The 13224-nt window shown below is 21.8% G+C and overlaps 1 protein-coding gene across 3 annotated transcripts in view; it reads left to right on the top strand.

Annotated features, from left to right (window-relative positions):
* The window catches only part of LOC129615651 (uncharacterized), a 63118-nt gene extending 59388 nt beyond the window's left edge, over nt 1–3730 (top strand). For all 3 annotated transcript variants that reach the window (XM_055530980.1, XM_055530974.1, XM_055530969.1), the window contains one exon: nt 1298–3730. In XM_055530980.1, coding sequence (XP_055386955.1) covers nt 1298–2832 — 1535 coding nt within the window. In that variant the 3' untranslated portion in view covers nt 2833–3730. The remainder of the gene's footprint in view (nt 1–1297) is intronic.
* Nucleotides 3731–13224: the final 9494 nt, after the last annotated feature.

The raw sequence follows: 13224 nt of genomic DNA, 5'->3' as shown, positions 1-13224 counted from the left end.
AAAATAATTACTAGCAAAATCTCTTAAACACTTTTTTAACACTTTATTCTTCTCCGAGTAATCAAATATTAGTTCAAACAAATTCAAACTTTTCAAAGGTCTTTTTGATATTTGATATTATTATCATATATATTTGATTTCAATATGTATTGCGTAGAATGCATAAAAAAATTGTGATTGAAGGAAAGAGAAAGGATATTGTGAAGGAAAGAGTAAGGATAGCTCTCACGGCCCACTGTACTTATAAGAAAATAGATTGGAAGGTAGAGGGGATTGAAACCGAGCATGGTTATTTGGTTGTACAGCGGTTGTGTTACCAATTCTCACCTATGGAGCACTTGTGTGGTACCTATATTAATTCTATTTATTTTATTTTCTATTTTAATTTTTTTCTCTAAAAAAATCTAGCTTAAACGAATTTCCAAATCCGATATGACCAAAATAATTAATTAATCAAAATTTTTTTTTAATTTAATTTTTTTATTGAAAAATTTTGCGAAAACTCATAAAACAATAATTTGTATGAAAAAAGAAAAAAACACTTTGCTATGAAAATTTAATCCTTTATCTAATTTATGAAAAATGGAACATACAAAAAAAAATGTATGAAATATTTTCAAAATGAGAAACAAAAATTCATAATAAATTCAACATTTCGTTCGCTTTAATCCTTTTCGGCAGTAGCCTTAATGTACCCCTATATGTAATTTTTACTTTTGATATCTCATGCTGTATAAAACTATAACAAAAATTTTTATATTATATGTATGTAATTTAAATATTTTACATACGAAACACTTAATGAAAATTTTCCATGCCAAGGGCTAACTAAAAAAAATATAACCCAAAATCATCTATTACGTAATTCAATATGTTGTGAATACCTACATATATGTACATAAATACATTATAGGAGTCATATAATACAAACATGCATATTTTTTAATAATCATGTTTTAGTCCTTTTTCTCTCTCTTTCCCCATATACTCTAATAAACACACTTTATATTATTATATTTTTTATTTCTTTATGTACGAATAAAAATTTTTTAAGTAAATTGTTTGTTTTTATTTAGTTGTATATTTTCTCATTTAACAAATTTATTTGTTATACACTCACACTAGCAACCGTACATACGCATATATTATGATGTTTATTAAACAAAGGAATAATTTATGAATATCATTTAACCTTTTTCTTTTTTTAACACATAAATAATATTTTTTTGTTCTTTTCTTTTGTTTTTTTGCTCTTTTTGAATATTATTTGCAATAAATATTTAAAATAATATTCTAGGAGATTCAAATCAACCGCCATCAGTTCGTCATCCCCCAGGTGCTTTTCATAATAAAGCATCATCAGGATATTCTATAAATTCACATTATCATTTTATACCATTCTATTGGTTAAGACGACCTTTCGATGGTATTAAATCATCAACGTTATCCTTAATAACAACATCATTTTGGTGGCTAGGTGATATAAAAACATTAAAATCAACAACAATTATATCAAGAAAAAATATGATATCATCAACAATATTGATCCTATCACCTGATAACAACAGCTATTATAATATTGTTGATAATAATAATGATGATATTGTTGATGACAAAAATAACCTTGAGAAATTTGTTGAACATCAGAACAACAAAACAATACAAAATTTATTACAAGAAATAGAAACAGAAAAACAAGCTGAAGGAATACAGAAGGAAACAACTCAAAATATATTTAAAGAAAATGTTATTATAACACCTAACCCAACAGCACATACTTTCGAACAAACAACGACAGCATCAACCAGAAATAACAATTGTGATGGTTATTATTGCAATAGTAAAGAATATCGTAACGTTTTCTCAGTTGAAATAATTAATAATAATATTAATAATGATACTGAAGTAAATATTGTTGGATATAAAAATGTTACTTCTATTGCTGTTGATACCACAAGAACAACTTTTGACAAAATTCATAACACTCCCATTGCTTCTACAACAATTATTTCAACATATTGTATTGATAATGATAATATTGATGATGATTTTATATTATTTCTAATTCAAATATTAAAAAGAATATCATTTATTTTATGTGAAAAAATAAATTTTCATATCATAAAGATAATAGAATTTATACGAATGAATTTTCATATTTTCATAATGCTAGCATTAAATTTGATTAGTGTTAATTTAGTAAAAAATATTTTATTAGTACCATTTATGATAAAATCAACAGAGGTACCATTATTTAAATCAGCATCATTCCTATCATCGCCATCTTCCCTATCATCGCAAACATCTTCAACAACTACATCATCATCTACATCATCAAATGTAGTAAAAACATCATTATTAGCTATAAATTCAACATTTAAGTTAGAAAAAATTATAGAAAAAGATACTAATAAAAGGATATCAATGTCGACATCATCATTATTACCATCAATATCAACACCATTATTATTATCAAATTCAATAGTAAAAGAAAATTTCAATGAATATAATAGCATTAAAAGCAGCGACAACAGTCACTTTTTAAATAAAACATTTAATAATTCTTCTAGAAGTTTTTCTAGGTGTTCAAATAATAATATCAACACTATCATTACCACCGACACTAGTATTTATGAACATAATAATATTATCATTATCAATGATAAAAATATTTTCAACAAAAATAATATTAATAAAAATATCAGCATAAATAAAAGTTATAATTTAAATGAAAGTATAAAAATGTCAAAACCAAATATTTTAGAACAAAATATAGCAACAACTACGAGAACAACAATAAAACTGAGTAAAATATCAAGAGTGAATAGATGAAAAATCATTCCCAAAGGGTAACTTAGTATCAAATATTTTTAGTTAAAATTAAGGGACAAAAGAATTATTTATAAATTTATTTAATATATTAAGAAAATAAATAACAAAGGAAACAAACTATAGATATTACTATTAAAAATTATATGTGGACGTGTACATAAAATTTATTATTATCAAAATATAAAATTAAATATATACAAGAACATTATTACATTACACTTATACTTTTTGTTGTAATAACTTAAACTTTAAAAATGAAAACTTTTGTACGTGTATATTAAATTGTTTAATTTTTATGATGCTTAAATTACAGAAATTTTTTATTTTACAACGATTGAAGCTAAGAAAAAAAAACTATTCTATATATAGTGTTAAATTGCTTTTGTATAGAAAGGCATCGGTTTTATATTATGGAAAGTTAAACTCTACTCGTTGTTTTCAATATATATTTCTTTCGCGTTATAAAGTATTTGTAATTTTACAAATAATTTTTAATAAAATAATTATTAAAAAGGAAACCAATTGATAAAGAATGTCCACTTGAACTCTTTATACAGATTTTATTAACACACTTAAAATTATTAAAAAAAATTATTAAAAATTTGCTTAAAAATGGTATTAGCCTATCTTAATATCATTTGTCTGGAAAATTAAAACACATAATTGGTTTTTAATTACGGAAACGTGTTTGTAATGAACGCGCAAAGAATTTCCACTTTCATTTATGATTTAATTCAATTTTATGAATTCAGTTATAAATTTATCTTACGACAATCGGATTTAATTCGATCTCAATAATGGAAAGTTGTAATAGTTTTACAAACACTGTACCTAAAATTTGTATAAATGGCATGCAATTTTACTTTTACTTTAATTTTTATTTTGACAATTTGCCCAAATTGTCAAAAGCAAATTGTGGTTTTATTCAGCATATTAAACGTAAAAATATTTTAGATTTACAATTTAATTTTAAACCCTTTTTCTATTGAGAATTTCCTGCCTATCTACACAAAAGTGAACACAAATATTGCCAACATTTGTTTAATAATTTTGATTTTTGAACTTTTATATGTAAAACCTCTATTCTCAATTTAATTTAGATATAAATTAAAAATGTCAATTGATTATTTTGAAAAAGTGTAAATTACAAATTTTTTAATTGCAACGTTATGTACAGTAATTTTTAGTTCTAAAAAAATCATATCAACAAAATGATGTTGTTAATAACAATAACCCATTTGTAAATAAGTATATATAAATAAATGTAGAATAAAAAATTAAAATAAATTCAAATCAAATTTAAGGATAAAATTAAAATTCAGTTGAAATTAGACATATATATTTTATAGATGGTTAGATTATTGTTTCAATATTGTATATTACAAATTATTATAAAAAAAAATGAATTGTTAAAGACAAAAAAAATAAATTAAATTCAAGAATAAAATTTAAAATATCATAATATATTATTCACATATATATATATCTATATATATATATATATATGTATACTTACATACATATACGTACATAAATTTAAATAAATTATAAAATTTAAAAATAATTTTATAGAAAACTTTTGTTTACTAATAATATTTAATATGAAAATTTTTTTGATGCATTAAATTTCTTGTTTCCATTATTTTTCGATAAAACGAAATTTATTGAAAAAATTTTGAACTGCCAAGAACATTGTAACCATTTTCAAAAATTCATACATATCCGAAATATATCAGTTGATTCAAAATAAAAATTGTTAATTTGCATCAAAAAAAGATACTATTGATTCATTTTATTAAACTTAATTTATGTTATTTATTTATTTTAATGAATTTTAATTTGATTTAATTTTCATAAAAAAGACATCTATCATTAGGCAAACAATTTTGCTACAGATTTTATATTAATTTAACAGAAATTTATTTTATATGCCTACATATTCTTATACAATACGAAAAGTTCTATTTCAGATAGAGAAATATTACGAAAATTTTTAATTTCTTTATTAAAATTAACTTAATTTTTTTCATTAAAATTTCAACTTTTTCATTTTCTTATATAATTAAGCAATCAACGCATTTAAAATTCATACTTTTTTATTAATTGGTTTTAAATAAAGACAATTAAAATTGCATTATGTTCATAACTTAAATAAGTGTACAATATTCAAGTAAATCAAATAGCATGCAAGCGCCTGAAAGTATGCAACATTAATGATATTGTTAAAAATAGAATTACTTAAAATTATTCAATAACATTAATAATAAAATCAAAGTAAAAGAACAAAATAAAAAGGTTGTTTTAATTTTTTAAAATTTTTATTTAAAATAATTATTTTACTTACTTCATTAATTATTAGTGACCTAATATCATACATATGTACATATATACATATAAATAATATATCATAAATGTACAAATTTATGTTATAAAAATTAAACAAAAACAAAAATCTATGTAGTATTTTTCATAAAACAAAAACAAAAGAAAAAAAAAGAATTATTAAATTTTTTAATGAAATATTGGTTAATAAAATTATTAATTAGTTCCATAAGTATTAATTACATTATATATATATACCTACACACATTATTATATAACGTACATATTATGTATACAAAAAATATATTATAAAAAATGAATTTTATTATATAAAAACAAATGTAAAAAAAAAAACCAAAAAAAATAACTTAAAATTATCAATAAAATAAAAATATGCTTTCTGTGAGTGATGCGAATAAATTTTTAAAATTAGATGATTACAAGTGAAAAAAGTCATATAAATAAATACAAAATAAATAAAACTATTTTTGCTTGCTTTTATAATTAATTCCAAATTATAATTCAAAAAAAAAATATACATAAATATATTCAAATGATATAGGTATACATAAAAAATATATACAAATTGAAAAAAAATAATTGAATAAGGTTTTATTATTCTCTGAAAAATTATTACAAGTGGATGTGGTAACATTAAAATTTAAATTGATTTTTCCACCTAATTCATATTTTTTTTTTTTGTACAAATTCAGTTTTTTAACAAATTTCACTCTTAAAAATTTTATTTTTCAAATTCTAAAGAAAATTAAAATTCATTTTGAAAGCCAAGTAGAATTCAAATATGCTTTTTTTTAGTTTGAAAGTGTTTTTAACGATTTCAATTTAAAATTAATTTGAAAAATTTCTTGAAAAAAGAATTAAAATCAAAAATATTTTAAAAATTTCAATTTTGTATTTCAAATAATTTTTAAATCTAAACATTTTTTTAAGTTAGATTAGCATAGAACATAGATTAGTCACTGGTAACTATAGTATAACTATAGGCTTATATACCTTTAAAACACATAAAATTAAAAGAGATTAGAAGATTCCTTTTCTAAAAAATTAATATGACAAGACTCCAAATTGTACTTCAATTTTTTTTTCTAAAATCTCGATCTTTTTTCTAAAAGTTAAACTATAATGACTTAATTAAAAAAAGTAAAGCAAAAACAGTTTCGCGCTTCAATTATCCTCATTAATATTTCAAAATTATATTTATATATATATAAAATAAATAATATTGCAAGCTGTTGGTTGAAATCCATTGATCGAAAAAATTTTGACTCATTTTTCAATCTTTCTCAATTTTCAATTTCAGTTAATCTGAAAGTTTCAAATATTGTTCTTTGTTGAAAGTCCTAAAGACAACACTGAACTTTTTTGAATCTTCTCTCATTAACTAAAAATAACAGAAAAATTTAATCGGAGTTTTCAATTTTTTATTTTTACTATATTTCATTATTTTATTATTATACAATTTTATCTCTTTCATCACAAACGCAAATTGTTAAAAATATGATTTAAAAAACAAGAATAATTTATTTTAAGGCAATTCTCTTACCAAATAATTGAACAAAAAAATATTGAAAGATGGTTTTGTCTATAAAGAATGAGAATATTTTCCTCCACCAATTAAAAATACAATAACCATTTTAATTATTGTCCAATCTTCCATTTACTTTAATGTTTCTTGGAATTAATTCCCCTCTTTTTTTGTTGTTATTCAATAAAAATATTGTGCAAAACATTTTTTTTAATTTGAACTACAAAAAAAATTTTAATAAAAGAATCCATAAACCTATAAACAAAATATTATAAATTACGAACAAAAAAAACGAAAATTTAGTGATAAGAACAAAAATAATATAAATAAAAATTTATACAGAAAAAAACCAATTTAAAAAAAAAAAGAATTCAAAAATGGAAAACCAAAAAGACCTTGTCATAAATTTATAACGATTGTTCATTGAAATTTTATATCATAACCATAATAATAAAAACGAATAAAAATTAATACAAAAATTAAGACAAGAATTGTAAAATAATCACAACCACTATCAGAAAAGAAAACACAAATGTAAAAAATAAAAATACAAAAAAAAACATTTAAATCAAAGGAAAACTTAATGAAATAATTAAATTTATTATCATATAAAAATAAATTAGTACGGGACAAAATATTTATTTATTTTCTCTTTTTTTCTTTAAATTGATTTAGTGAAGAAAACAACAAACCCAAATTATAGCGTAGAAATTTTGGAAAATCAAGAAAAAAAAATTAACTAAGTAAAAATTGTGTTAAGCAAAATTTTCTTATTATAAATTATAATGATTTAATAAATATAAAAACATATTATATATATATATATATATATATTGATACATATTGCAATAAATAGTTGTTAATCTATGTTAAATATAAAATTATTATTTAGTATAAATCATTAGTTGAATACTTAATAACTTAAAAATTATTGTATACCTACAATAAATTTATATTCAGAGTGTTTCTAAAACTAATATTCGTATTTCTGTTAACTCCGTTAATAAAAGCTAGATGTTATGTTCCTTCAAAAAATTAATTTATTTTTTTAGTTGTCAATGTGAAAAACAATACTTTTATACTTGTTTAATACTAAGTATTTCGTATATTTGATAAACATTAAATTGATTTTGCCATTGAAATCAACTAAATAATTAATATAAAAGAATAATTCGCCTTAGTAAATTAAAGCGTAATAATTAATTTTGGCATTTGATATTTATTCGAACTGCTATAGTAGGTACCTGGTAGAATAAAAAATTAACACTAATTGTAAATGGCTTGCTTTGAAATAATTAATTAATATTGAAATTATAGGATTAAAAGATAACCGAAATTAATTTCAAATATTATAAATATTTGAAATAATTTTAAAATAATTTTCCGTGAAGCACAACTTTTTTTTGCAAAATTTTGAAATTTAAATAATTTCTTCTGAATTTAAATTGCAAATTTTTGTAGAGTCGTGTTCAATGCTCTTCACTACTATATCGGTAAGTACTATTTTAGTATAATTTTACACTTTAAAAATTTAAAACCAATGTAATGAAAATTTGATCAAAGTTGGACCAATTTAATTTAAAGTAAAAATTTTCATTGTTTACACAATCTTTCGAAAATGGCGAAAAAAAAAATTTAACATTTCACTTTTCTCCCCCAATCTTTAAAATTTGCTTTTATTTTCATTTTTTCCTGATTTCATTTTTAATTTTGAATATGGCAACTCCTAAGCGTTTAGAAACACTCAAAGTGTATAAAATTTGTACAATATGATAATATAAATAAATAAAAATGAAGTTGTATATTAAAAAAAATAATAATAAAAAATAAGCATGAGAAACAATATAAAAAAAAACAAACAAAAGAATCGAATAATAAAAAGGAAAAATAAGAAAAAAAAAATGCTAAATAAAAAGAGAAAATAAATCAATAAAGAAGAAAATTATTTATCATGAAAATTTGTTTTTCTTTATTAATTGTCGTATTCTTTTAAAGTATTCATTTCTACTTCAATTTAAAAAAAATAACGTTTAATTTGCTTAAGCCCGAATCACTTTAGAATAGCAGAAAATTCACAAATAAATAACAATTCGAGTAAGTACGAATTCTCCAAACCGTTTATAATTTTCTTATACACATTCTTTACATAAAGTTATAGCTGCCTACCTCACTCTATGTAATCAGACTCATATTATTCAGAAGAGGAGGATATAGAAATTTTAGTAATCGCATTTCTTTGAACAATGACAATAAACATTGTCGAAAATACAAAGATTCTCTAGAATTAAATAAATTCAATAAGAAAATAAATTGTCCCTATTTTTCGCTTCAAAACTCAAGGTTAAACAAGCTAAAAATACAAAGAGCTGATTTTTTCATAAATGTAGAGGGAAAAATTTTAAACCGAGATTTACGAACATCGTTCTCTGTAACTTATAAGAGCATTTAATAATTTTGTGGTGATTTAAAAACTGGCTTCTAACTCTACACTTAATTTTTGTTACATCATTTTAGCTTCGTTTGTTTTTTTTTTAATTTTATTGGCCTGAAATATTTTCAATTTTTTGAAAAAAACAAATGATTCGAAAGCATAAAAGTTTTCTGTCATAAAGGTATTGACGTCGATTAATCGTCATTACTATGAATTTCTAAGAAATATCCTTGACGAATTATTTTGAATCCTTTTAATTTTATAATAGTCACCATGAATTGCAAAATATTTTTATATTATAAGCAAAAAACAAAAGAAAAAATATAATAAAAAATTGAAAATTATTTTCAATTACAAGGAAATTATTAACAAAAGAAACAAGTCCTACGTCGATGAAATTAATTATAACCCTCGACTAACAGCACATAAAGGCACGAAAAAAATATCCCTAAAATATTATATCATAGCATTTTTTACATGTATATAAGTGTAAACATAATAGCTATGAACATGATTAAATTTAATTGCGCATTTTAAGCTGAAAATTAAATGGAAAGAATTTCATTTCCTTTCAAATAATTTACGTACCTACTTTAAAAAGATCTTTTCATGTTAACGCAATGTCGTTTACAATTAATTTATAAAAAAAAAGAAATACCTTGCGAATAGTATCAATTGAAGGATTGCTGTGCCAATTTAAGAAACTTCATTAACTGAAACTAAATTGTGTAACAATAAATGAAAATTGAAACTTTGGAGAAGAACTATTCACCTGCATACTCGTATTACAAATCTAAATTCTCAAGTATCAGTTATCGTTATGTACTTGTAGTACTTAATTGTGTGTTTACATTGTTATTGATCCATGAGTCTTTGAAATTTCATTTTTCCCACATCTAAAGAGTTTCACACATTCTTCCAGAAAAGCAACTATGAACAACGCAGTTCTTCGATGTGAAGCACGTCTTTTTCAAAACCTAAAAAACATTAATTTGCAATTATTTTGTTTAATTTTTCTTCTTACAAATTTTACTTCTCAAAATTTTCTAAGTATAAAATATTTAATCACTTTCTGGTTTTTTTCTAAATGTAAATTTTAAAACTACACTATTCATTCGTATAATCAAACAAAGCTTTTCAAAATTTAAATTGAATGACAAAAATAATGGTAACTTTTACTAATCTAATTGAAAATTTTTACTTACATATTTACTTAGTACTCGCTCAATTAAGTTTTTCACCAAAAAATTTTTTTTTCATTGTAGGCAAACTTTTATATTACACAAAGGTAAAAAATTTTTTACTTTTTGCTTAATGAATAGTAAAAATTCATTTTTCCAAAATCCAGATGTGAAAACGAGGAAATAAAAACTTTTTCTGGTGGGCCACACATCCCAAAAAGTTCAATTTTTATTATACCAAAACTTCTAATGTTCTTTAAGTCAAATTATTTAAAAGGCTTCTCTGTGAAGTAGGAAAAACGAAACGGTACGAAAACTCAAACGTTAATCAACTTTTGAAAAATCTTTAAATTTGATTTTAAGTAAAGAAACCAGTTTTAAAGTAAAAATAAATGTGAGGAGATTTATTAACAGATTTCAACTAATTATGTATTTAGAGTTCAAAAATTTAACAAAAATAAAATTAATTCCTATTACAAACTCCCTAATTTGGTTAAATGTATAAATTTGCATTTACTCTAATAAAGTAAACTAAATGTCAATACTTTCTTTGTTTGTTTGAAGCGTTTCCATGAATTATTTCAAATTATTTGAATAATTTAGAAATGGAATGCTCTTTTGTGCTGTTTTAAACATCGTGTGCCATGTCTAATAAATGTGCATATCCACTAATACATGCACATTATATATATATCATATATCATTCCTATATATATCAATTTGGGATGTGACACCTTTACAGTGTTATAGACTCTGGAATAGAACGCAAACTATAACTTCAATATATAAAATATTTTTTAAATAAATCAAAGTGATGAGAATATAAAAAAAAATAGACGTCCCTGTTCAAACACTCTTACAGCACTCTTACTTGGTGCTTCGTGTACTTTTAAACTTGCATTCTTATACATGAACTTTTTTTATATACTCTTGATATATTTAATTGAATACACCTAGAAGAATATTTCCTGATAAGAAAGTTTTAATGATGCAACTTTAGATTTGTTAACAAAAAAAGACTTCCAAAATCAGACAATAGAAAAAAATTAGAAACAAAACAAGACTTCCAAAATCAGACAATAGGAAAAAATCAAAAACACAACAAAATGAAATCCTCTGCAATTGACCAAGTCAATTTTGAGATAATAGTACGAAAAAAGTATGTTAGACTAAAAGAATATCAATAATTATTATTTAGCTATTACAATTTAATCACATTTGCATACATGGCTTATTGGTTGGTGCAAGCTCAATATTTTTATTATTATGTTAAATGTTTAAAAGGTGTTACTTTAATTTATAAAAGTAAAAATATTGCTGAACTGTCGTATTTTTTTCTGATTTCCAAACGGCTATCAAAAAATAAAGAGTTTGAAATTAACCAACGTGAAACCATTTTAATTTTGAATATGCATAATTTTGTTTTAAGAGTTCAAACCTGAACAGGTCTTAATAGACTTAATAATTTACAAGTGCCACTTTATACATCATTTTTCTAGTTGTAAATTTTGTCCTGACTCTTTACTACAAATGAACAATGAAGCTTGTTAGACTCAATTAACTTCAAATGTATCTGGGCTTTTACCCATAAAATGAACAACAAAAATATAGAAATGAACAAAAGAAGAGTTTTAAAATTGCTTTTCTCCGATGGTTCTTTTTATTTACTTTTTTGAAATTGGTGTTCTAGTTCCTAAATTGAGTTAAATTTAAAGTTTTTCGTCTATTCCTTAAAAAAGTAAGAATTTTTATGAAAAATTTTTTAATTTATAGAAATCGTATTAGATTTTCCCATTCTTTTATTTTACCTACGGTTTTGTTGATACAATTTTCTGATACCATTTTCTTTCTCTTTTCTTATAATTCTTTAACTCAGTTAAGTTTCATTGAGCACAGCAGATTTTCAAGTGTGTACGTCTAGAAATAGGTAAAAGAAGGTGTAACATTTTTTTTTTCTTTTCATTTTTCTTGCTTCGTTCTTATTATGCTTAACATAATCTAACAGTATACAATCAAGTGAGAAAAATAATCACGAGGTAATTTTTAACTTTTATTATTTTTATTGTTAAGAAAATCTAAAATAATATAGAAAAGTTTTAAAGAAGGTAAGGAAATAGTATACTTGATTTTAAATGAAAATATAGAAAAATTAGGTAAATTTGTGCACAAAGAACGGAGATGAAAATTTTTCATTTTTATTTTTTTTTATTTGCCCTAGAAGCACAAATATATTTTTGTTTTTTAAATTAAATTTTTTAAATTAAAATTGGAAGAAAAATTCATACAATTCAATTTTCTTTTCTAAGTAAATTTTTAACAATAGAAAACAAGAAAATTTTATAAAATTAAATTTTTCATTGTTTGAAGAGAACTAAACAAAAGTTCGTTAGTTAGGAAAAGTTCAAAAAGTTTTCAAAAATTCTTAATGAAAGTTTCTGTTAAGTATAAACCAAATATATATATGTATATATATATATATATATATATAGATAAGTCGAAAAGAAACGTATATCTTATTGGATACATAACATTTTCCTGAACTTATTTAAATAAAGTAAAACAAAAAAATAATTTTATAAAAAAAGGTGACAAATTGTTTAGATCAAAATTACCTATGATATTATATTTAAATAACACAATAAAAATCGTTTAGAATATCATAAAAAATATTAAAAATATAAACTAAAAAAAATAGGAAAATCTAGGAAGATTAGGAGGATAATAACACAATCATAGCTAACATCGATATTTGAAATTACATTTAACATAGAAGATTTTTGGAAACACTCTTATTTACTACGAAAATATTTTGCCAACTTTGTTGCGTATCCGAAATCTTTTTTTGTTTTTCTGACAAGAATATGAAACAATACATTTATATGAAAAATTAGTTAAAAAATGCAAATTTTAAA

Source organism: Condylostylus longicornis, unplaced genomic scaffold (genome assembly GCF_029603195.1).
Source record: "Condylostylus longicornis isolate FDR11 unplaced genomic scaffold, ASM2960319v2 ptg000005l, whole genome shotgun sequence".
Classification (NCBI taxonomy): domain Eukaryota; kingdom Metazoa; phylum Arthropoda; class Insecta; order Diptera; family Dolichopodidae; genus Condylostylus; species Condylostylus longicornis.
The sequence above is the reverse complement of the archived record's forward strand: the minus strand, read 5'-3'. Positions and strand labels throughout refer to the sequence as shown.